General features: G+C 38.9%; 1 protein-coding gene across 2 annotated transcripts in view; it reads left to right on the forward strand.

The window, feature by feature from the left end:
• Positions 1 to 19,890, forward strand: part of TENT4B (terminal nucleotidyltransferase 4B) — a 42,786-nt gene extending 22,896 nt beyond the window's left edge. For both annotated transcript variants that reach the window (XM_055818686.1, XM_005233845.4), the window contains exons 3-12: positions 3,541 to 3,587; positions 6,064 to 6,184; positions 7,190 to 7,297; positions 10,519 to 10,647; positions 11,906 to 12,119; positions 12,988 to 13,114; positions 13,214 to 13,317; positions 14,726 to 14,913; positions 15,469 to 15,633; positions 16,958 to 19,890. In XM_055818686.1, coding sequence (XP_055674661.1) covers positions 3,541 to 3,587; positions 6,064 to 6,184; positions 7,190 to 7,297; positions 10,519 to 10,647; positions 11,906 to 12,119; positions 12,988 to 13,114; positions 13,214 to 13,317; positions 14,726 to 14,913; positions 15,469 to 15,633; positions 16,958 to 17,137 — 1,383 coding nt within the window. In that variant the 3' untranslated portion in view covers positions 17,138 to 19,890. The remainder of the gene's footprint in view (positions 1 to 3,540; positions 3,588 to 6,063; positions 6,185 to 7,189; positions 7,298 to 10,518; positions 10,648 to 11,905; positions 12,120 to 12,987; positions 13,115 to 13,213; positions 13,318 to 14,725; positions 14,914 to 15,468; positions 15,634 to 16,957) is intronic.
• Positions 19,891 to 20,169: the final 279 nt, after the last annotated feature.

Below are 20,169 nucleotides of genomic sequence, written 5' to 3' on the forward strand. Positions count from 1 at the left end.
TTCTTGTGTTATGGGCATCGTATTAGTGATGTATAATATGGAAGGAGCGCTCTCCACTCAGCGATAGCCACCTCTGCAGAGTTACAGGAGGTTGATAGAGTCAGTGCTACACGTGTCTGGTAATTTTCTCTGAGCAAAACCAATAAATTTTCCAAGAGACTTGAGCAAACCTCACAGGTGGTGGTGTACCGCTCTCCTCTCACCCAGTGAACAGTGTTGTAGACCGTAGTCAGGAGCAGGAGGAGTGGGCTGCCGGTCTGACAGGCTGAATAGCAGAGGAAGCAGTGCAGGTACGAAACAGTGTGTGCTATGGTACACCCTGCCAAAGGCTTGTAGTGGGGGATTTCACCAAAATAACTGATGGCTTCAGCCTAGAGAAGCTGTCACTAAGGGGAAGGAAGTTACAAGCCCTACCACAAGTGACAGCTGACCACTGGGCTTAGCTGTAACGTGACTGAGAGGAAGCACACATTGTGTAGTTGAAAGTTCGCTTTTCAGTTAGTACCATTTAAAACGGCCGTGGCCATCTTTGTTTGCTGTTCTTCAAAATATTAGAGAGAAGAGCATGCCAGTTCCTTTTTTTCTCAATTCTGCTCTTCAGAGCCTAACTGCATTTTGTCTGCTGTCATTACATCAAGGAAGAATTCTCCTTTTTCTGGAGACTAGAAGGGAACTGAACGATGGTTCAGTTCAGCACGCCAGGTTAGAATCTAGAAATTACTGTAATGTTATTTTTCTAATACTTTACAGATCTGTTGAGAACAGCTGCTGAACTCAACTGTGTTCAACTTCGACAGTCTTTTGTTGTAATTTTTCAGTCGTCTGAGTTAATCACTAACCTTTGGGAAATCTGTTGGTTTAGCTACTTGTAAGATGTAAGTTTTGAGTACACACTCCGAGAAGGTGGAGTGTTATCTGGTCCAATGTCCTCAGCTTTAGCTGTAGTGTAAAGCGATAAGTTAATGTTTAAGCTGTTCATTCTCAGTCATAGATGCAGCGAATCCAGCTAAAATAAACTTGTAAGTTAAACATACACATTTAGTTTGTAGTTTCTCACTAAACACGTAGGTAAGACATGCTCTATAAAAATCAGATACCAAGTAAAGGAAAATTAGGCTTCATGAATCTAAATGTATAGAGAGCATGTGGAATGTGTCTGTGCACATGCATTTTTTTTTTTTTTTTTCCTGTTCCACTTAGGAAAAGGCTGAAAAAGCAGATGGAGGATGGGGTAAAACTAGGTATCCTAAACTGTTACTTTATTTATAGAAGTTAGCAATTGTGTCATTTGCTCTCTTACTCAAGGGAATGTGCTTAGAAGGAAACATTCCTAGTAAGTGAGAACTGTTCTTGGCATCAGCAAGGCTCTGACCGTAAGAAAGGCTTTAATTACGCTGAAACTGAACAACCCAAAACATTACATGAAAGCATCTTAAGAAAAAGTTTTTTGACCAGTTGAATATGAAAATTTGCCTGTTGAACAAGTAAGTACTTATACAGTAGAATTTAGGATACAGTTGTCATAATGCCTTCAGCTTTCTGTCAAGAGTATTGCGTGGCGCCTCGTAGATCGGAAAAGAGGTAATGTATACTTCACATGCTTCAGTTATGAAAATACTGTGATTGCAAATGGAAGTAGTAAGATTAACTCTATTTAATTTGACAAGCTTCAGAAAATTCTACTTAATGATGTAGAAGAAGGGTAAATTTGAATTGGCTACAGAGATTTTTTTTTTTTTGGTTGGTTTGATGGAGGGATTTTGGTAGCGAGGACTTTGCAAGCTTTTGTGCGTTTCCAAGTTGTGCATAGTGAGGACATATTTGGACACATACCACAAGCAAAGCCCTTCAGGAACTTGGGAATTTAATATGAACAAGTTCACAGAAATGTAGGATAAATAGTAACAATAACATAAAGGAGTTGAAGGGGTCTGTTACAGTACTGTGAAGTCTTAAGTTATCTTATGAACGGAAATACATCTCTCTGTCCACATAGAACAAAAACGTAATCGGCAGTGTTGGCACAACACAGAAACTAACGCTCATGTCTCAAGTTGTAGTAGTGTCCCATATTTGGGATGCTTTAAATACGTACATGGCTACAGAGCTTCAACAGTTTAAATTCCGATCCAATAATAAATAAATCAAATAATAAATCAAAATCCTTTAAAACTTCTGATTTCCCCACTTCCTCTTCCATCTTTCCAGATTTGATGAGAGAGGGATTGAAGTGTGGGTGTGGGTTTCTTTTATAATAATTCAGTGTTTCTTATACTCCAAATTATTGTACAACAGCAGATGTTGTCTCATTCCTTTTGGTAAAGGTCATATATGTTGTATCAGTAAGTTTACGAGTGCTTACAGGGTTGTTTATTCAGTAAAGGCTCTCTTTGCCATTCAGCTGAACACAGTATTTTGTTTGATAATGTAAAAGCACATTTCGTTTTTTCCGAATCCATCAGCAGTTGTCTTAACTGTGCAAAAGCACTTCTCAGATGTTTTTGATAGCCATATAAATCCTGATTTGATTGAACCCAAACAGTTTCACAGAGAATGCTTTTATTATTATCCTGGATTAGAAATAGTAATAATTATTACATTTCTAGCGTTGTGATGCCTTTATGCTTTTACCAAGATCTAGTACGATATTGATGCTAATTCTGTGGCATCTTTTGCAGTCTTTTCTAGTTTGAGAAGCTGTGAACTTTCAACATTAAATTTACTGCCAGCATGTGCTTTTTGGTGGGTGTGGGGGTGAGGGGATAAAAAGAGTGAAGTGATAAAAAAATAATAATGAGGAAGCACTCATACTGCTTCTTAGTCTAGTGAAGTATCAAGACACTTACTTGCAAAACATCACCTTTTCCCATCTCGCCCTTTTTTCTTATCCCAAAGGGGTAAAACATAAGAAGCGGGTCACTTGACATACAGATAGGTGGCTATCGAGCTAGTGTATGAGACTTATTAAAGCAGAATATGCAAGTCTGTAAGGTGGCTCCAGAAAAGACATCAGAAGACTGACTGGTTGAAAATTAGTCCAAATGTGTAGATATTTTTACTTTGAAGTCTCACCACTCCCCTTTGAGACTTAGCACATGAGTCCGATCTCCCTGCGAGGCTTGGCTAAGTTAATGAGAGTGTGGTTTCAGACAGCTTATGGTGGAAACCTGATTATTTAAACCTCCAGTGCTAGTAAAAATCCAGCATAATAAACTAAATATGTGGGATCTGAAACGTTTTTAGTATGTTGTTTAAGCAGAAGTAAACACAGTTGTGCCACTTGCTCTGTAATTCAGAAAAAATAAATGGATGGTGATTTAATTTTTCTTTTAAAGTACACAAAGCAACAGAAATCCACTAAACTGAAATGTGTTAACAGAAAAGAGTCCCAATACTTCTGTTCAGAATGTGCCTGTTAGCAATACCGAAATCTACCAATGGAGGGTAGCAATAACCAGCCTTTACAAGCAACTTTATGGAACTTGTTCGTCTTCCAAAGCCTGAAAATTTGTTTTCATGTATTGTGTTCTTGTGTTTCAGGTGCAGATATTTGGAAGTTTTAAAACTGGTTTATATTTACCTACAAGGTTAGTAATTTTTCAGTGTAAATTCAGTGCAAGAGAAAAGAGAGCCTGTTGAACCTGTACCCCTGTAGTGATTTATGTGATCTCTCAATAGCTGTGTTACTTGTGCGTATGCTTGGAGTGTTAAAAAAGTGTTAAGCTATTAGTACTCTGCAAAGTGTATGGAAATATAGTAATTAAGACTTAGCTATAATACATATATGTATTTTGCATGTATTGGTAAAAGGTCTGAACTACCATGTTGTCAAAAAAAGGCTTGTTTTGTGATTTGCCTTCATTAAGTGACTGAACCAAAGAAAGAGGTTTGCCTTAGAAGAAAAGCTATTTTTTTTCTCCACAAATGATTAAATTGAAACCTGTAATGTTACCTTGTTAATGATACTGTTGGCACTGAAAAGATTACATACAGAATTGCTTTTCTTTCAGTCTGCTTCTGTGAAATCTGTACAGTAGTCAACATCTGCCTTTTCCAGATTTATTACTAGTTGTCATAAAGAAAAGTAATTCATCGGTGACACTGGTATCCTCTGTGTAGAAACTGTGTTTTTGACAATTAAAGAGAATGAAGGGCTTGAATGGCTGCAGGTGATAAATGCATTTAAACAGCTAAAGTCTGAGGTTAACACTTGAATTGAGTTCCGTACATTGGGAACATGAGGAATTAGTATCTAGTACTGGCTGCAACTGATGGATACCCAAGTCATCATTTAATCCGTTTTTCAAAAAGGAAGTATCAGGTGGATGCTTTAGTGTCTGCTTTAGTGTAAGGAGTTGCAGGTAGGCTGAAATACTGTGTTTCTGTTCAGAAAGTCTGAAGGTGTACAAATATACATTGTTTTCACATTTGGCCTTGTTCTTGCCCTTTTTTCATTGATTTCAAATAGGCCTGCTTAAACTTGATTGTATGCTGATAATTAATGCAAGAGAGATACTCTTATTCACATGACTGATGGCAATAGTTCTTTACTATATTTGCTTGATTGTTTTGAAATTGATGTAACAAAAATGCTTTGCAGTTGTTTGTTTGGTTTCATATACTCTTTCCTCCGTATCTGTTTCAGCTGAGTTTCTGTTGGAGAACAAATGCAGATACTATAAACACAGTACATAAACCCACAGAAAACCTGCCTGTGGCAGTACTTGCCAAACTTTCAAAATAACCAGCATTTGTCTGTTGGTAATTAATTCAGTGTTGCCTTCTATCAGGGCTTCGCTTTGCCCTAGGTTTTCCCTACCTGTCACTAACTGCGTAGTCACTGTAGATTTCAGGTTCTGGGATTCGGAAAGACTTACAGTGTGTTTTTAATTCTGTTACTCTGTTAAAATTTGCCTTATATCCTCTTACTTAAGCTGATACTGAAGGTTTGGGCATGTGGTTGTGTAGCTGCTGGATCTCTTGTGTGGTTTTGCAGGCATCGTCCATTCTCAAGGTGACAACAGAGCTGCTTTTTTTCTCTCTTGGTGCGCATCATAAAAATGTCCCCCGTTGTTAACTGTCAGCATCAGTAACGGGTTTAACACTAATTAGTTTAGAAGAGAAGTGTCCAGAAGCATTTCCCACTCTCCAGGCGAGTTTTGAACATAATTTTCTGAAACTGGCCGAGTGCTGCCTGTCCTTGTCAGCTAGATGGTGTGCAGCTGAACGGCCGCTGAACTTGCCTGCTGCCAATGCTGCTTTTTTCATTAATGCAGATGCAGTTTCTTTGAGACTGTTTAAGCAGTGGTGTTTGTGAATCAGCAGACCTGTAGAATGTATTGGGAGGGAAGAAGCGTTCTTGATCTTTTTCGTGTTTCCTGTACACAGTTTTCCATATTGCTGAAGCAGCCTGGTAGTATAACCGTAGGGTTATACGCTCGCCTCCTTCATGTTCCCAGCCAAGCAGGGTTAATCAAAGAAGTTGAGGAGCAAAGACAAAAAAGCTTGGGATCTCAGGGTAACCTTCACTGGCTTCGGTTCGGATGCCAGTCATCTTTTGCATTTGAGTTTAGGCATTGAATTAGGGTGCCAGCTCCCTGTGTAGACAAATGAAATGTGTATGTGCGTAGGGAGGCAGTGTGGTGGGGTGGAGACACTTCTTCAAGGAGCTGAATTAATGACTAGAGTTAATTAGCTGGTTTGATCTTATTTAAGAGCTTGTTGCTTCCTGAAGTCAAAGTTGCCACATTTTCCTCTCTCCTTCCCTGCTCCCTGTTCTTGGCCCTACAGGCCAGCTGCGTACCATGTGCCCACAGGTGCTGTGATGACCTACGTGGATTTGTGTGTTTACCTGTCCCCTCCCTTCGGTAACCTGAAGTGTTCTGTGTTTCCACAAGTGTAAGAGTTCATCCCCATCCCTTTCCTCAGAAAATTAAGAATCAAGTAGTTGGTTAAGCCACATTCTGTCAGCGTTATTCTAATTATGTGTGGATGTCAGGGTTTTTTTCTTTTAACTGTATTGGCCTTTTAATTTGAATGAGTATTATTTTCTTTCCATTTCAGTGATATTGATTTAGTTGTGTTTGGAAAATGGGAGACGTTACCTCTTTGGACCCTGGAAGAAGCTCTTAGAAAGCACAATGTAGCAGATGAAAACTCAGTAAAGGTTTTAGATAAAGCAACAGTAAGTTTGGGGGAAGAGGGTATTTCCTTATTCTAAGCTAAATTTCTAAAGATCTTGGTTAAAAGGATGAATTTTCTTAAGCAGGAGCTATTTTATATATAAATTTGAAATAGAATCAATAATTTTTATTTAGTACGGGTTTTTTTACTGACAAAATAATAGTGCTGCAACAGAAGCATTTCTTCTGTTGGAGAAAATCATCAGGTTTTCCATATTCCACAACATCCACTTGCTTTTAAGTGAGATTATACCAGCAGTTGTTGCAGTTAATGTGATTAGACTTGTGAATTTCTGAGCTGAGTTTGTACCTAAGTAAATTACTTAATTTTTTCTTACTGCACGCCAGCAGATGTAGTATATTTTCCTATAGAAGTAGTAAGTACAGCCTTGTATAAATATGTAATGGTATGTCTCGCACAGGGTAGGATTAGTTCCATTATAACTTCCTACCATGTGCTAATTGTAAGAGTATGTAAAGTGTTGGGGTTTAGACAGGTGCCTAATTGATGGCTGTTATTAGCAGAGAGAGGTAACTTGGAAATCACTCAGGTGGAGATATGTCAGAATGCTCTCAATATCTTGTGTTGCTTGTTTGAAGATAATTTTGGTGAGGAACCAATGGCCCACAATGACAGGAGTGTGTCTTTTCTTTAAGAGTATCTAATACCATTTATCTTTATTTCTTAAGCTTTTGTCTCCCTCTGGTGTTTGTTTTTCCCATTGGAACTATGCTTCTGCACCAGGAACTGACTGAAAACAATTTAAAATGAATCGCTTTGAAGATGAAGTGTTAAGTTCTGTTAAACACATTAGTAAATTGAAAATAGCATTTATGAATTAGAAGAGCAAAGTTTATGTAAACAGATTGGCAAGGAGAGAGTAAATAGATGGGAGTCCTGTTTTCTCTGGCTACCTTCTTTTACACATTCATAAAACATTTAAGTATCAATGAAACCAAATGTGTCTTGGAAATCTGTATTGACTGAATCTGTCTTTCTTTTGCAGGTACCTATTATCAAACTGACAGATTCCTTCACTGAAGTAAAAGTTGATATAAGCTTTAATGTACAGAATGGGGTTAAAGCAGCCCAGCTCATCAAAGATTTCATCAAGGTTAGGCAACACTATAGTAGAGCTACAGAGCTGAATATTCGATGACTTAATTTGATTTTCTGTTTTACTTTGATTGCATCCTTCCTAGAATAGACTTTCACTCTGTTATTTTTTATTTTCTGGTACTACTGTGTGATGTTCTGGGGTTTTAGGTATATTGCCCTAAAAAGGCATGAAGGCAGTAAAACGTACAAAGAAACTATGGAGGAGTTACAGTGGTACAACGACCAAGTTTCTTGAACTTAAGATTAGTAGTAACCACATGTTCTGAGAAAGTAGGAACTGTCTTTTTCTAGATTAGCATTTGCACGCTGAAACAATATTCAATGAAGTAGAATAAGTTAAATTTAGTAAGTTGCTGTTCAGGGATTCACTAATACCTGTATCATAGATACATCACAGTTATTTTTGTTTAATATGTGAGATCATTTTGTTAGGATTGATTTGCTTTTGTATGTAAAGTTCTGAAGTATTATTACACTGTGTTCCCTTCCCTGCCCCTGTTCAGGGCACTGAACACTCGTAGTAAATGTCTCATAAAAGCAGTTAAAAGTTTTTCTTGGAATTTCATGTTCTCTGTAGGGAGACGAAGTGCAGCTCAGTCTTAAGTGCTTAGGTATTACTGTTCTACTACCAAGTGCTTTGTTTTTTTAACCAAACTAATGGACAGCAGGAGAATCAAAGTATTTCACTAGCTAGACAGGTAAAGCTCCTTCAGAAAACTCCATAAATCTGAATAAGGTAAGCGCTTCACTTTCAGTCATTAAGGGTTAGAAATGACGTACATCTGCTTTAATAACGTCATTGAGTTGCAAGAAGTCTTCTAGATTTTGGGGAATTTTCAATTGCTAATGAGTTGAATGTATGGCCTTCAACTTGTTAATCTTCTGTTCCTTTATGTACATTTAGCAGCAAGTATGACAGTAGCTCAGTTTGTTTCTGCAGTCTCTTATTTCTTTAACCTATAGAAGGACACAGGAGAAAAATCTCTGTCCTTAATTTCAGTAGGATAGTCTGAGTTCTTGTCCACCTAGTCTCACCGGTGTGCTTACATAGCCCTCCTGCTTGCACCTTGTGCTGTGAGGCCCCTTGTGCCCGCGTCCGAGGTAAGCGGTGGGGTGGGTGCAGAGACCTCTCCTCTCTCAGCCTCTATCCGACGAGCACAGTCGTTCTTGTTGGCCGGCCGTTTGCCGCTAAATCAAGACCGACAGTTTTGTGCTGTGTAGCTCCTCGTTGGGGAACAAAACCGCCCAGATTCTCTGTTGTAAGATGCCTACCTGGAATTTGGGTGCTAACTGCCGTTTTTACATCCTCTTTTTTTCCCCAATTTACAACATTTACATTGTTGTGATGCCTTGTGGTAGACAGGCAGGCTGTGTTTGGTTTTCTGCCGCAACACAGGGGCTGTATTTCTCTTACGCTCCGCGTATACGTTTATTTCTAGGTGGGTCCATAAGGCCCTGCATACTTGCCCAAAATTGCCTGTGTGCTGCTTAATGTTGGGGGGGGGGGCTGGGGTAGCCTTCCCTTGACGACTGGGAAGCGTTTTTGTGTGCTTACGGAGTGTTGGCGTGTTCCTGCTGCCCGGGTTGTTTGGAGCCCTTTGGAGAAGGAGCTTTGGCCTTGGGTCAGGGCATGGCACGAGTGGGGGCTGCGCGGCAGGCACGGGCAGGGGCGCTGCCTGCAGGGACGCAGCCCCGTGGTGCCCCAGGTTGTGTGATGACAGGCGTGGTGGTGACAGGGCCAGCCTGCTGGCCGGCCGGCGGGCAAGGCCGCAGTGAGGAGGGCCAGGCTGACGCCGCCCAGTCAGCGGTCAGGGTCGGCGTCGGCGCGCAGCAGCCTGGCTCAGGCAGACGGAGGGGAACAGCTGAGGTGAACAGCAGCTCCCGAGCGAAGCGGAGGGGCTCCCGGCGAGGCTTCCCACGCGGCGCTTTCCCACGCAGCTGTGTTGGCAGCAGCCCGAGCCCTGCTGTGCCGCCACGCTGCGCCAGAGCCGGCCTGGGGCGCGGGCAGCCGAGCCCGGTGTGGCGGGGAGAGGTGGCACTGGGCCCTGACGCCAGCAGGTCGTGGCTGCGCTGCTGCCGAGGGTCGCTTGTTGGACCTGGAGAAAACTTGATGTGCACTTGCCAAGCTGACTTCATCGGTGTTCTCGAGGACCTCTCTATAAAACACTTGCAGGGAATTCTCTTGGGTCTTATTTTGTCCCACGTAACTTTGAATACCGAGCTGAGGCGTCATGTTCAGTATTACCCTTGGAAATGCTTGTTTCTCTTAATCTAATTCACGTAGGAAGTCTGAGGCAGCTGAATCCTTAATTAAGGGTTTGCTGTTTCCTGACAAAAACCCTGTCTTTGAATTTTGGTATATACTGATACTCCACACTTCAGCTTGTGACTGTAAGTTCTTAGTAGTTCAAAAAAGTGATCATGGGATGTACAGTTCAGTAGGGCTCCCGCTGCTCATCCTTAGACTCGTGCAGAGTTGTTCTTGGAGAAATTCTTTCCCTTCAGTCTTTTGCGATCGCAGATGCCATGATCCACATCTCTGACACTAAGGAACGTTTTAGCTCTGTGTTGATAAAAGCAGTGATTTTATTGAGCCTCGCTTGCCCCCTCCCCTGTGAGGGGGTGTACAGAGTGCAGGCGTAGCCCCAGCCTCCACTGCTGTCCACAAGGTCCGTGTCCTCCGCACGTGCAGTGTATGCACGCCTCTAAGGGAACCCATGCGGACAAAGCTATTGCAGGAGCAGTTACCCAAAGGTAAGGATTTAGCTCCTTTGAAAAATGTTACCTGGGTGTAGCGATTTTGGAGGACTGTTTGGAACTCTGGGCATCGGAAGCCCTTGCAGGACAGGAGTCTCAGTCCTCTTTGGGATATCACTGGTTGTAGCAGGAAGGTTTTGTTACAGATGTGGGTATCTCCTTCGCTCTCCTTTTCACTCGTATGAGAAAAGCAAGTGTATTTTCATATTCAAGCGAAATCGTTCTGATTTTATGAGGTAATAACTTTTTTTCTATTGTTAATAGCTGCCAGCAGAGGTGAAGAGGTAAAATAACAGTATTGATTCCAGGCAGAGCCCTTGGCTTCTCCCCTGTTACTAAAAAGAAGTTAGATTTATACTTCGCTTTGAGACTTAATGTAACAGACAGCTTCAATATGCTTTATTAGCATGTTGTGTGTATGCATCACAGTATCCTGACACCTCTGTTTTTCTCTTTCAGAAATATCCTGTATTACCCTATCTAGTTTTAGTATTGAAACAGTTCCTGTTGCAGAGGGACCTTAATGAAGTATTTACAGGTGGAATCGGTTCTTACAGTCTTTTTTTAATGGCTGTCAGTTTCCTTCAGGTAAGCTTAATGAAATCTATGGATGCCATTGGTGCAAAAGGACGTTACATTAAGAAGGAATTTAACCAATCCTTAAATTTCATCATTTAGGCTATCCTGTTTGTGGTTTTGCACCCTCTTTTCATTTAAAAATCAACACATCCCACCTGTCTTCTGTTCTTTCTCCCATACTGGTTCTTTTGGTATTAAGAGATGTTCGGAATATCCGTTGGTGTATCAATACCAGGCACGTGTGTCGTTCATGGTAAAATCACTTGACTGTTGTGCAAGTTACTTGGAACGAGCTACATAGGTTAGTGTTAGATGCAGCTGTCCTGTATAGCAGTTGTTTTCCCAGTCGTACACCCTGTATGCTTTAATGAATGCAATGGAATTTTGCTTGTTTGTCTGGGTTTTTAAGCTGAGATCAAATAAACATGTTTTACAACTTTCTGTTAAATCTAAGAGGAGAAAATGCAGGAGCTAAATCTGCTTTGTTCTGCCTGGGGGAGAAAAATACTGTAGAAATACAAAGGAGCCGAGTTCTGGCTTTATCAACCTAGGGTTTTTTTTCTTGTACTAAATGTTACTGTGTAACCGTGTGCGTGTATGTGTATGTCTGTTCCAGACTGTAGTTATTCTTAAACCTGAGCCTTGAACTGGAGCTCCGTGTTTGCTGGCCGCTAATGCAGTTGCCTACTGAACACAAAAAAAGTAAAGGCAACAGGTGTACTTTTTTCTAAAGAAACCAAAATATCTCCCAACCCCAATTTTTTCTTAGATTGACTAATAGCATTTCCATTTGCTCCTGCAAAAACAGAAGTCAGGTTTTGCATCTGTTACAGTTATGAACTGGTTTTGTGCATCCTCTCTCAGGCTGAGTACTTAGCAGTAGAGGCGATCATTTATACGGCTGTGCACATGAGAAGCCTGTATTTTGTATTGCAAACCCAGGTTTGTGAAGTGTAAATATCTTCGCTTTTTTACAAGAACCCTGCCATTAGTGCTGGAAGTTCACTTACTGAACTGAAAGTTCGCATACAAAAACTGCAGTACTTGACAGCCTTATTTTTAAGAGGTAATTAGCTTATCGAAAGTTTTGATAGCATCTTTCTTTAAAGAAAACTGCTTTTTCAAGGGAAAATACTATATTTAGATATGTTTGCTTCTTATATTATGTTTTATTCATGATTGTGTTCAAACGTGTTTGCTGTGAAAAAGAAAAGGCACTTAGAGGCACTTGAAGTCTGAAGAATTTTTTTTTTTTCTCTCTTAATAGCTGCATCCCAGGGAAGATGCCTGTATGCCAAATGCCAACTATGGTGTTCTTTTAATAGAGTTTTTTGAATTATATGGACGTCACTTCAATTATCTGAAGACCGGAATCCGAATAAAGGATGGTGGCTCTTACGTTGCCAAGGATGAAGTGCAAAAAAGCATGCTGGATGGCTACAGACCATCAATGCTGTATATCGAAGATCCGTTACAGCCAGGTATCCTTATAACCCAAAATATAACATATTGACAGAAAAAAGTTGCGCAAATGCTTAATCTAGGGGAGTTAAATCAAAGCATAGCATAGAATGACCATCAAAACCCCAATGGAAGCACCTCGTTCACGTCTGTGAACACACGATGCATGTGGAACACAATAATTTTCTTTTAAGACGTGCTTCTACCAAAAGTTTCCGTGCCACTCGAGAGCACGCCTGTACTGCAGTCGGGAGGCAGGGTGCGAGAAGGCACGCCAAACAGCTGTCACGTGCACGGTGGTAACAGCGACGGAGCTGCAGCGGCGTGGGCCTGAGTGTGGGCTGGACGCGCTGTATGTACACATGCTTCCTCTCAAGCTTGTGCTTGCCTGTGTCACAGTTGCACTTTATCACGTATGTACACCCCTGCGCGCTGCGTCCTGTTGGGTGCTGTAAAGTCACACAAACACACAGTGATTTCATTGCGTACCGTTTCCTACACATTAAGTTTGTTGAATTGGGTGGCTTCTGAAATGATGGGTCAAGTGCGGTTCGTAGAAAAGAGTTAACGTATTTCTGATCTAGAAGTATGTCATCGGGACAGTATTATTACGTGTAATACATGCGGTACAGGATTATTACTATTTTTGTTTCCTCTTTATTGGACTTTTACCCAGAGAATTGCTATTTTGAATTTCTGTGCATGTAAATATTTATAGGTCTTTTAAGCTCTTTCAAATATTTATGCATCACTAATCCTATTCTACAAGAGGTAACTGCAGCGAGTTGGGACGTAAGAGCAATTTTTAAAAACTACTGTCTCCTGTCTGAATGGAGATACCCACGGTTTCAATCTTACTTATTTATTTAATTATATTCTTATTTTAAGGTAATGATGTTGGGAGGAGTTCCTATGGTGCCATGCAAGTGAAACAGGCTTTTGATTATGCCTATGTTGTTTTGAGCCATGCAGTTTCCCCAATAGCTAAATATTATCCTAACAACGAAACGGAAAGGTAAATGTTATGAGTCTAAATCTCAGACATGAATTGCTGATATTTTGCGTGTCTTGGAGTTAATCATGGTGATGTTTTTGGTTTTTTCCTGCTTTACAGTATATTAGGTAGAATAATTAGAGTAACACAAGAAGTGGCCACGTACAGAGACTGGATATCAAAGCAGTGGGGAATGCAGAGTCGGACAGAGTCTTCGTGTAATGGTAGGTTCTGACTGAGCCTGGCTGATAGTGGGAAAATTCTTGCTAGTTTAAATCTAAATCCTTACCCTCTGTTCTTTTGTTTTTCATTTTGAAGTTTAATGTAGTCTATGTGTGCAGAAGCAATATTTAATCCAGGATTGACCATATAAGTGGAATAAGTCTTTTACACAGAAAAATCCTGAAATGCCAATCATAATTCTTGTTACTAACAAAGGGAAACAAAAAAATCTATCCAGAGAACTTGCTGAAAATGCCCTTTAAAATTGTCTTTATTTTCATTGCCCATCTTCTGACTCCACCAGCCAGTGGCCACCCTCTTTTGATGTAGGTGATCTGCTGTCTGGAAGTTTTCAAATTCAAATTAATTTTAATACTCTTCAGTTTTAGAATGTGGCCAACTAGAGGTCTTCTCTTGTTAGGGACTGATCAGAGAAAGTGACACAGCTACCCAGTCTTCAGGCTATGTTGGGATTTTGTTTATTTGTTTTTAAAGCTTTTGTTAGTGATTTCCCTCACTGCCCTTGTAAACTCAGTGTGCTTCTGGGCCATTCGTGTTTTGCCAGCCTTGTGGCACTGCTGTACCCCCTGGCGATGGCAGACAACTGCACTGCAGTCCCACAAGCTCCAGAGTAATACTTGGCTACCTGTTGTGATCTCTGTACTAAGCTCTATGTACAAATACAGCTAGTGGCCGACAAATGTATATTATATGTCAGAGGTAACTCCTAGGTGTCTTATGTGAGATAAAACCTTAGTTAAAAAAATAATCCTTTATCAGGAAGATAATGATGACAGTTACAGTAGTCATATTGTAGATTTAGTTTAGATTTAAGTTCCAGTTTGTTTTTTTTTTTTTAAATTAAGGTACAAGTTAGTGAGATACGAGAGTTCCGTATCTTGTATTTTCAGTGTAGCATATCCTACAAAGCAACGAGACTTGCTGGGAGTTCTTATGACCCTGGCAGCTCCAGTAGAAGAAAAATGGGAGTTTCTGAGAATTAGGCATGTAGGAACAGAATTTAAACCTATGTATTTGTGTGCTGTTGAAGTATGTCATGAAATAATTTTATGAAGCAGCACATCTGAACTTCCTGCCTTCTTCCATGTCTGCTTTCTAATTTCCATCTTGAACTGTGGGTAGTGCTTGGTGGTTTTCTTAGTGTGCGTTAATGGATCTTGTTGGGAAACCACCGCGCCCTCGGTGAGGTGTTGGCTTGCTGCATGCCATACGTACACACAAGTGTCTGCATGTATTAAAAGTATGTAAGTGTGCAAATGTCTGTATGTGTCCTGCTGGATATAATAGATGTGCAATACCTGAGTGGGTATATAAATAAATAAATTAAAAAAAAGCACAACCTATTTTAGTAGTTAATGTGTAGTGATGTTTTTGTTTTGTTTTTAATAGGTAATGGAGTAACCTTGATAGTAGACACTCAGCAGCTAGACAAGTGCAACAATAATCTTGCTGAAGAGAACGAAGCGCTGGGAAAACCTAGAAATAAAACTTCAGAAACACTTAGTAAACATTCTTCAAATTCTTCATCAGGTCCTTTATCGTCATCATCGTCTACGCTGTCCAGCTCTAGTGATGTAGTAAGTAATGGAGTTTTTCTGATTTTATTTTTTTAAAATTTATTTGGGGTTTTTTTTCTGATTTGTATTGCTACAGAACACATTTTGAAAGCTTGGAATCCTAGTTAGTTATTTCATTCAGAATCCTAACTTGCATGAGGTATTGGCTCTTATGCAATTTCTACACGTGTAAGTTCCAGTGTGTTTTTGACACAGCACATATAGAAAGTGAATACAGTAGATAAAAAGTTCCATGGCCCTCTTTTTCTCTGGGAAAACTGTATTTCAGAAAAAGGACTGGTAGTCCTAAGCCATATGCTTTAAAAAAAAAAAAAAAAAGCCTTAAAAAATATCTGTTTGGGAATTCTGTTTAAAAAATAAAAGGCAAATCCCCAAATCAGAATCATGCATCAAGACATTTTTAAATCTGTCCATTTTACTCAGAATTCTGGATTGAAGGAGTTTTAATATCTAATGAAAACAATCACATTTTAAGTGTTTGTCCACTGCTAGCTTTATTTTTAAGGGAACACTCACTTGTAGGAAAACTCACTAATACTTTACATTTTCCTGAAGGATTCTGATGGAACACCTTGCAAAACCTCTAAACAATTGAGTTGTCGTCAATCTACCACAAACAGAGTGGGGTCACAAGAAGTGTCACTGGAATCCTCTCAGTCAAGTGGGAAAACACAAAATAGCCAAACAGCCAATACATCCAGCAACACGAACAAATCTCAGGTTTGTGGAATGTTTGAAAACAACAACGGTAGAGATTATTTGAATATTACATGTCCTCCATGGAAGGGTAGCTTGTTCTGGAAAGGAAATGCTGTTTTTCAGCTCCCCTTTACCCCACTAAAAAGCTTTGCGTACTGATTGTATCTGAAATCACCTGGTTCTCTGTTTAGCTTACACAGATGAGTTTGCAACAGTGGCTTTCCCAGCCTTAAAACAGATGAAACTGGATTGGTTTTGTTTTGGGAAATCTGGATTTGCTGGAAGTACACAGCCGTGTTGCACCCAAAAGCATGTCAGTTCAGTCTTGGCTACAGAATTTGAGAACTAATGAGGCTTGCCTACATTTAGTGAAAAACAATTAGCAGAAGTGTGTGTTTAACACTGTGACTCGCTGCTCAGTTAGCTGTTGATACTTGTTGAACTGTCTTTCATTAAGGGAGATGAAGATTCCTTGCTGATACTTGAAATTCCCACTTGTTTCCACCTAAAGACAAATATCTTTATAATGAGACCTCCCAGAGCTTATGCATTTAGGGGATTTCTCATGTTGAGGAATGCTTCTGTGACAACTCGGTCATCTAGAAATACTGTCTGCCTCTATATACTGTATATTTGGGATATATACAGTTTTAAATTGTTATGCTTTTTCAGAATTTAGGAGTTCTTTAATAAATGATAAATAGTCTAGCATCTTCTGGAATGTTATTCCTGAAAAGTAATTCTCAAGACTTGCCTCCTGCTTGCTGACGATGTATCTCTAGCTAGTAATGAGACCGTTTACAAACTAGGCCTTTCGATATACCATGAATGCATGTTTGTCTTATTACGCAGAGGTAATTCTGGTGCTGGAATGTGAATGTGACAATGTGAGATATTCTACATCTGTAAACAAAGATGCGGTATAAAATTAGTCCTGCTCTTAAAAAAACGTTCTCCTAATTTTGCACAGAAGATGAGATTTGAGCAATCTTCACCTGTCATCTCAGATTATGGATTTACATTTCTGTAAAACATTTTTTTGATGGTTGCAAAGTAGGAGCGATAGAACAGTTCTATCCTTTTCAAAATTCAGAGTGCTCTGCTCTTCTCTCTCAACCTGCATGGTTTTGGGTCTAGAGATGGGCATTTCTTTGCAACCACCAAAGTGAAAGGTTTTGTGGTACTGTGCTGCTTTTGGCTTAGCTTCTTTTGCCACATCCATTTTTTTTTTTTTCCAAGTGTAGCACCGTCATGAGGTAACATCCTCATTATCCAGAAGTAGGGTTGTGTAATTGCCACAGCTTTCTTTTTTTTAGCACTGATTTGCCATGTTCTTCTTTTACAGCATGGATCTGCACGGTTATTTCGCTCTTCTAACAAAGGCTTCCAAGGTCCAACAAACTCAAGCCACGGTACCTCAGTCACAAACAAACAACACCAAGGCAGCAAATCACACCATCAGTTTTTCCACGGCAAAAAGAGGAAACACAAGAGGGATGCAGCCCTTTCAGACCTTTGTAGATAGTTGCCTATTTTATGACTGTTCTTCTGTGTGCAATGATCTCATGCTACAGGATAGTTTGATAGTGACTCCTTGGATCTCTTCCGGAGCTTCAGACTGTTCAGACATTGATTAGCAACTGCATTTTTTTTTTTCCCAGCTCGCCACGGAACGGATCATGAAGATTGATCACTGCAAAAACAAATAAACCCAAAAAAACAAAACAAACAAACAAAAAAAAAAACAAAAAAAAAGGAAAAAAAAAAGAAAGAAAAAAATTTAAAAAGAAAAAAATTTAAAAAAAAAGAGGAAAAAGGCTGCTCATTTGATAAGTCATATGCTACAACAGGGTCATTTAGAATATAAAAGCTTGAATGTAAAATAAATGTATTTCCCATCAGCTCATGCTGACCTGTAGAGGTAGTACTCAGTGTGTCTAGGGGGTGGTAACAAACAAATAAAACACAAAAAATAGGAAAAAAAAGCAAAAAATTGTATTTTGAGGGAAACCCAGCCTTTAAAGGTGAAAGTAATTTGTGCATGATTTTTTTATTATTTTTGCATATACTTACCATTTTATTGTGTATATATAGATGACCATATAGGAAAACTGACATTTGTAATAGTGGATTTGTTAATACTTTTTACATAACATTACTGTTTAAATTGTAAACATAAATTTTTCTCAGGATTAGTTTGGAAAATAATCTGAATTGTCATCTTAACATCCATATAAAGAGACATTACTAGTTATATTGCTCAGAATTTCTTTTCTTGGCATTTAAAGGATTTAATCGAACATTTGATCTGCAAAAGCTGTTCCTCTGAAAGAAAGGTTTATGGTGGCAAATGAAGTTTTTCATTTGTATAAAGTGTACATGTACTTTGTGTAGACACTGAGCTTGTCATCTCGGAGAAGTATCCTTCACCTTGTTTTCTAGAGTGCCATCGTTTCAGGCAATGGGGTTTTATAGTTGCATCCTTCTTCCTCCCCTCAGTGGTCACTCCCAACCCTTTCTTTTAAAGAAATACAAAGCCACTTGGTTTTTTTTTTCCTGTTTGGTTGTTGATGGTGATTGTTTTCTTCTTTTTTTTCCGTTTAAAAATACCACACAAACAAAACTCGGTTTGTTACAGACGTTTTCATTCCTGGGCTGCTTTAATCCCATGCCTCTTTGTTTGTGCCTTCCCTCCTCCTTCCAGGTCTGGGTTTTTTTGTCTTTTATATTTTTGCTAACTCCTGTAGGAGATGATAACTGTTGAAGCTTTAAGTGAATTTTACAATTAAAGTATTTTTTTCTCACTCCCCTCTTAGGCATTTTTATATTTACACTTAATTACTGAAAAAAAATCAACACAGAGCAACAAATAATGAAATATATTTTGTATTGCCTTAAAGACCCAAACCTTTCATATCTCATGTTATTTCTTCATTGATCTAGTTACCATTTAATTTAAACTCCACCTTTGTCTGGTTCAGTTGCATTACAAGTCTAGGTTGCGGTTTGATGCCATGAATGCAAATTAAATGTGTAATTACACTCACAGGCATAGCTTGGAACAGGAGCTGGGACACTTCAACGGTAGAAAGTTAAGTGGCATTTACTTTCACTTATTTCTTTAAAGAGGAAAGTCTGTACTCGGCATATGTGGCTGTATTAAATGCAGCTATTCCGGAGATGATGATTTTATAAAAAGTGCTATTAGCTTTTAGAAATTTTTTTTTATATACATTTACAGAATACTACAGACCAACCTGACTTTTAATGGGCACTAAGGAGTGCAATGATTTTTAAAGTGAAATAATGCTAGAATAAGACCAGAACTGATGTCATCACTTTAATAAACATTTTCAATGTGTTAAAGTGTTTTACTTCAAAAAGGAAAAAAATATATATTCCAAAGATATGAAAAGTCGTAACATTTACTCAAACACTAAGCTTAAGTGATGTTAATTTGACAATGTTTTCTTTAAAAAAAATTAGTTTCATATTTTAATTTGATCAGATAATTTTATCAACAAGATGTTGAGCTTTTGTTCATAGAAACTAGTAAAAGTTGTACCACATTATGCATAATCACAGTATTTATTTTGTTTTAGATTATTGTGAATGTGTAGACTTATGTTCACCGCTTAGGGAACAATTATTTATAAATTATATTAATCCAGTATTGTTAGCTGCTATTAGCAAAACTGTTCCAAAACTTTAAAGCTTACAAAGATCTGTATCGCATTTACCACACTGAAGTGTTTTTAAAAGAATCACCCTCATTGTTGAAAGCAAATGTACTCTTAGGGTGCAGATATTAGTGTTCCAATAAGCATGTGATAATTTTAAGGTGGTGGTAGCGGGAAGATAATCTTGATTCCATTGGGAATCTTAGGTTTGCCTCAATTTATGGTTTTCATAAATTTAATGGAAAATAGCTTTTCCTGGACTGCTCAAGTTTCTTTTTGGTAAACAGTATCTTTCTAAAAGAAAAAAAGAAAAAAAAAAAAAAAAAGCATGAAGGAAAAATTGAGGTATTTTACATTGCCTCAAATGACCAGCATTGTATTCATAAAATACTGTATATCTTGCAAATCTTTATTTAAACAGAACAGTTGAACTGTTCGTTTTTCAATCTGAAGTAAAATACTTTCAAGACCTTTTAGTTTGCCTGCTCATTTGTCTTGTACATTTCATCTCTGTATTTGACTCAAGTCTAATTCCTTTTTGAGTTTAAATACTTTTGTGAAGATTTTGTGAATATATGAAAATAAATGTTTAATCTAACTACTGCAGTTTATCACCATTCTTGACGCTTACCCTGTTTTTTCCTTCACAGTCCTGTGGAAAGAGCAGACTGCTCAAGGCGCTTTGTAACGTTTTTGTGTAGTATCTGGGTGCTTCCGCAGCTGAGCGTTGGGCCCCTCTGCCTGGAATTTGGAAGCTTGTTTTGTTCAAGTGGGCCTGGTCTGCCATGTTTCCTCCCAGGAGAGCTGAAGCAGAGTCTGTATGCCTGAGAATAAGTGGAAGAATATACATGTGTAAAGGGTTCTTAACGTATAATTT

The sequence above is a fragment of the Falco peregrinus genome, chromosome 14 (genome assembly GCF_023634155.1).
Source record: "Falco peregrinus isolate bFalPer1 chromosome 14, bFalPer1.pri, whole genome shotgun sequence".
In the NCBI taxonomy this organism is placed as follows: Eukaryota; Metazoa; Chordata; class Aves; order Falconiformes; family Falconidae; genus Falco; species Falco peregrinus.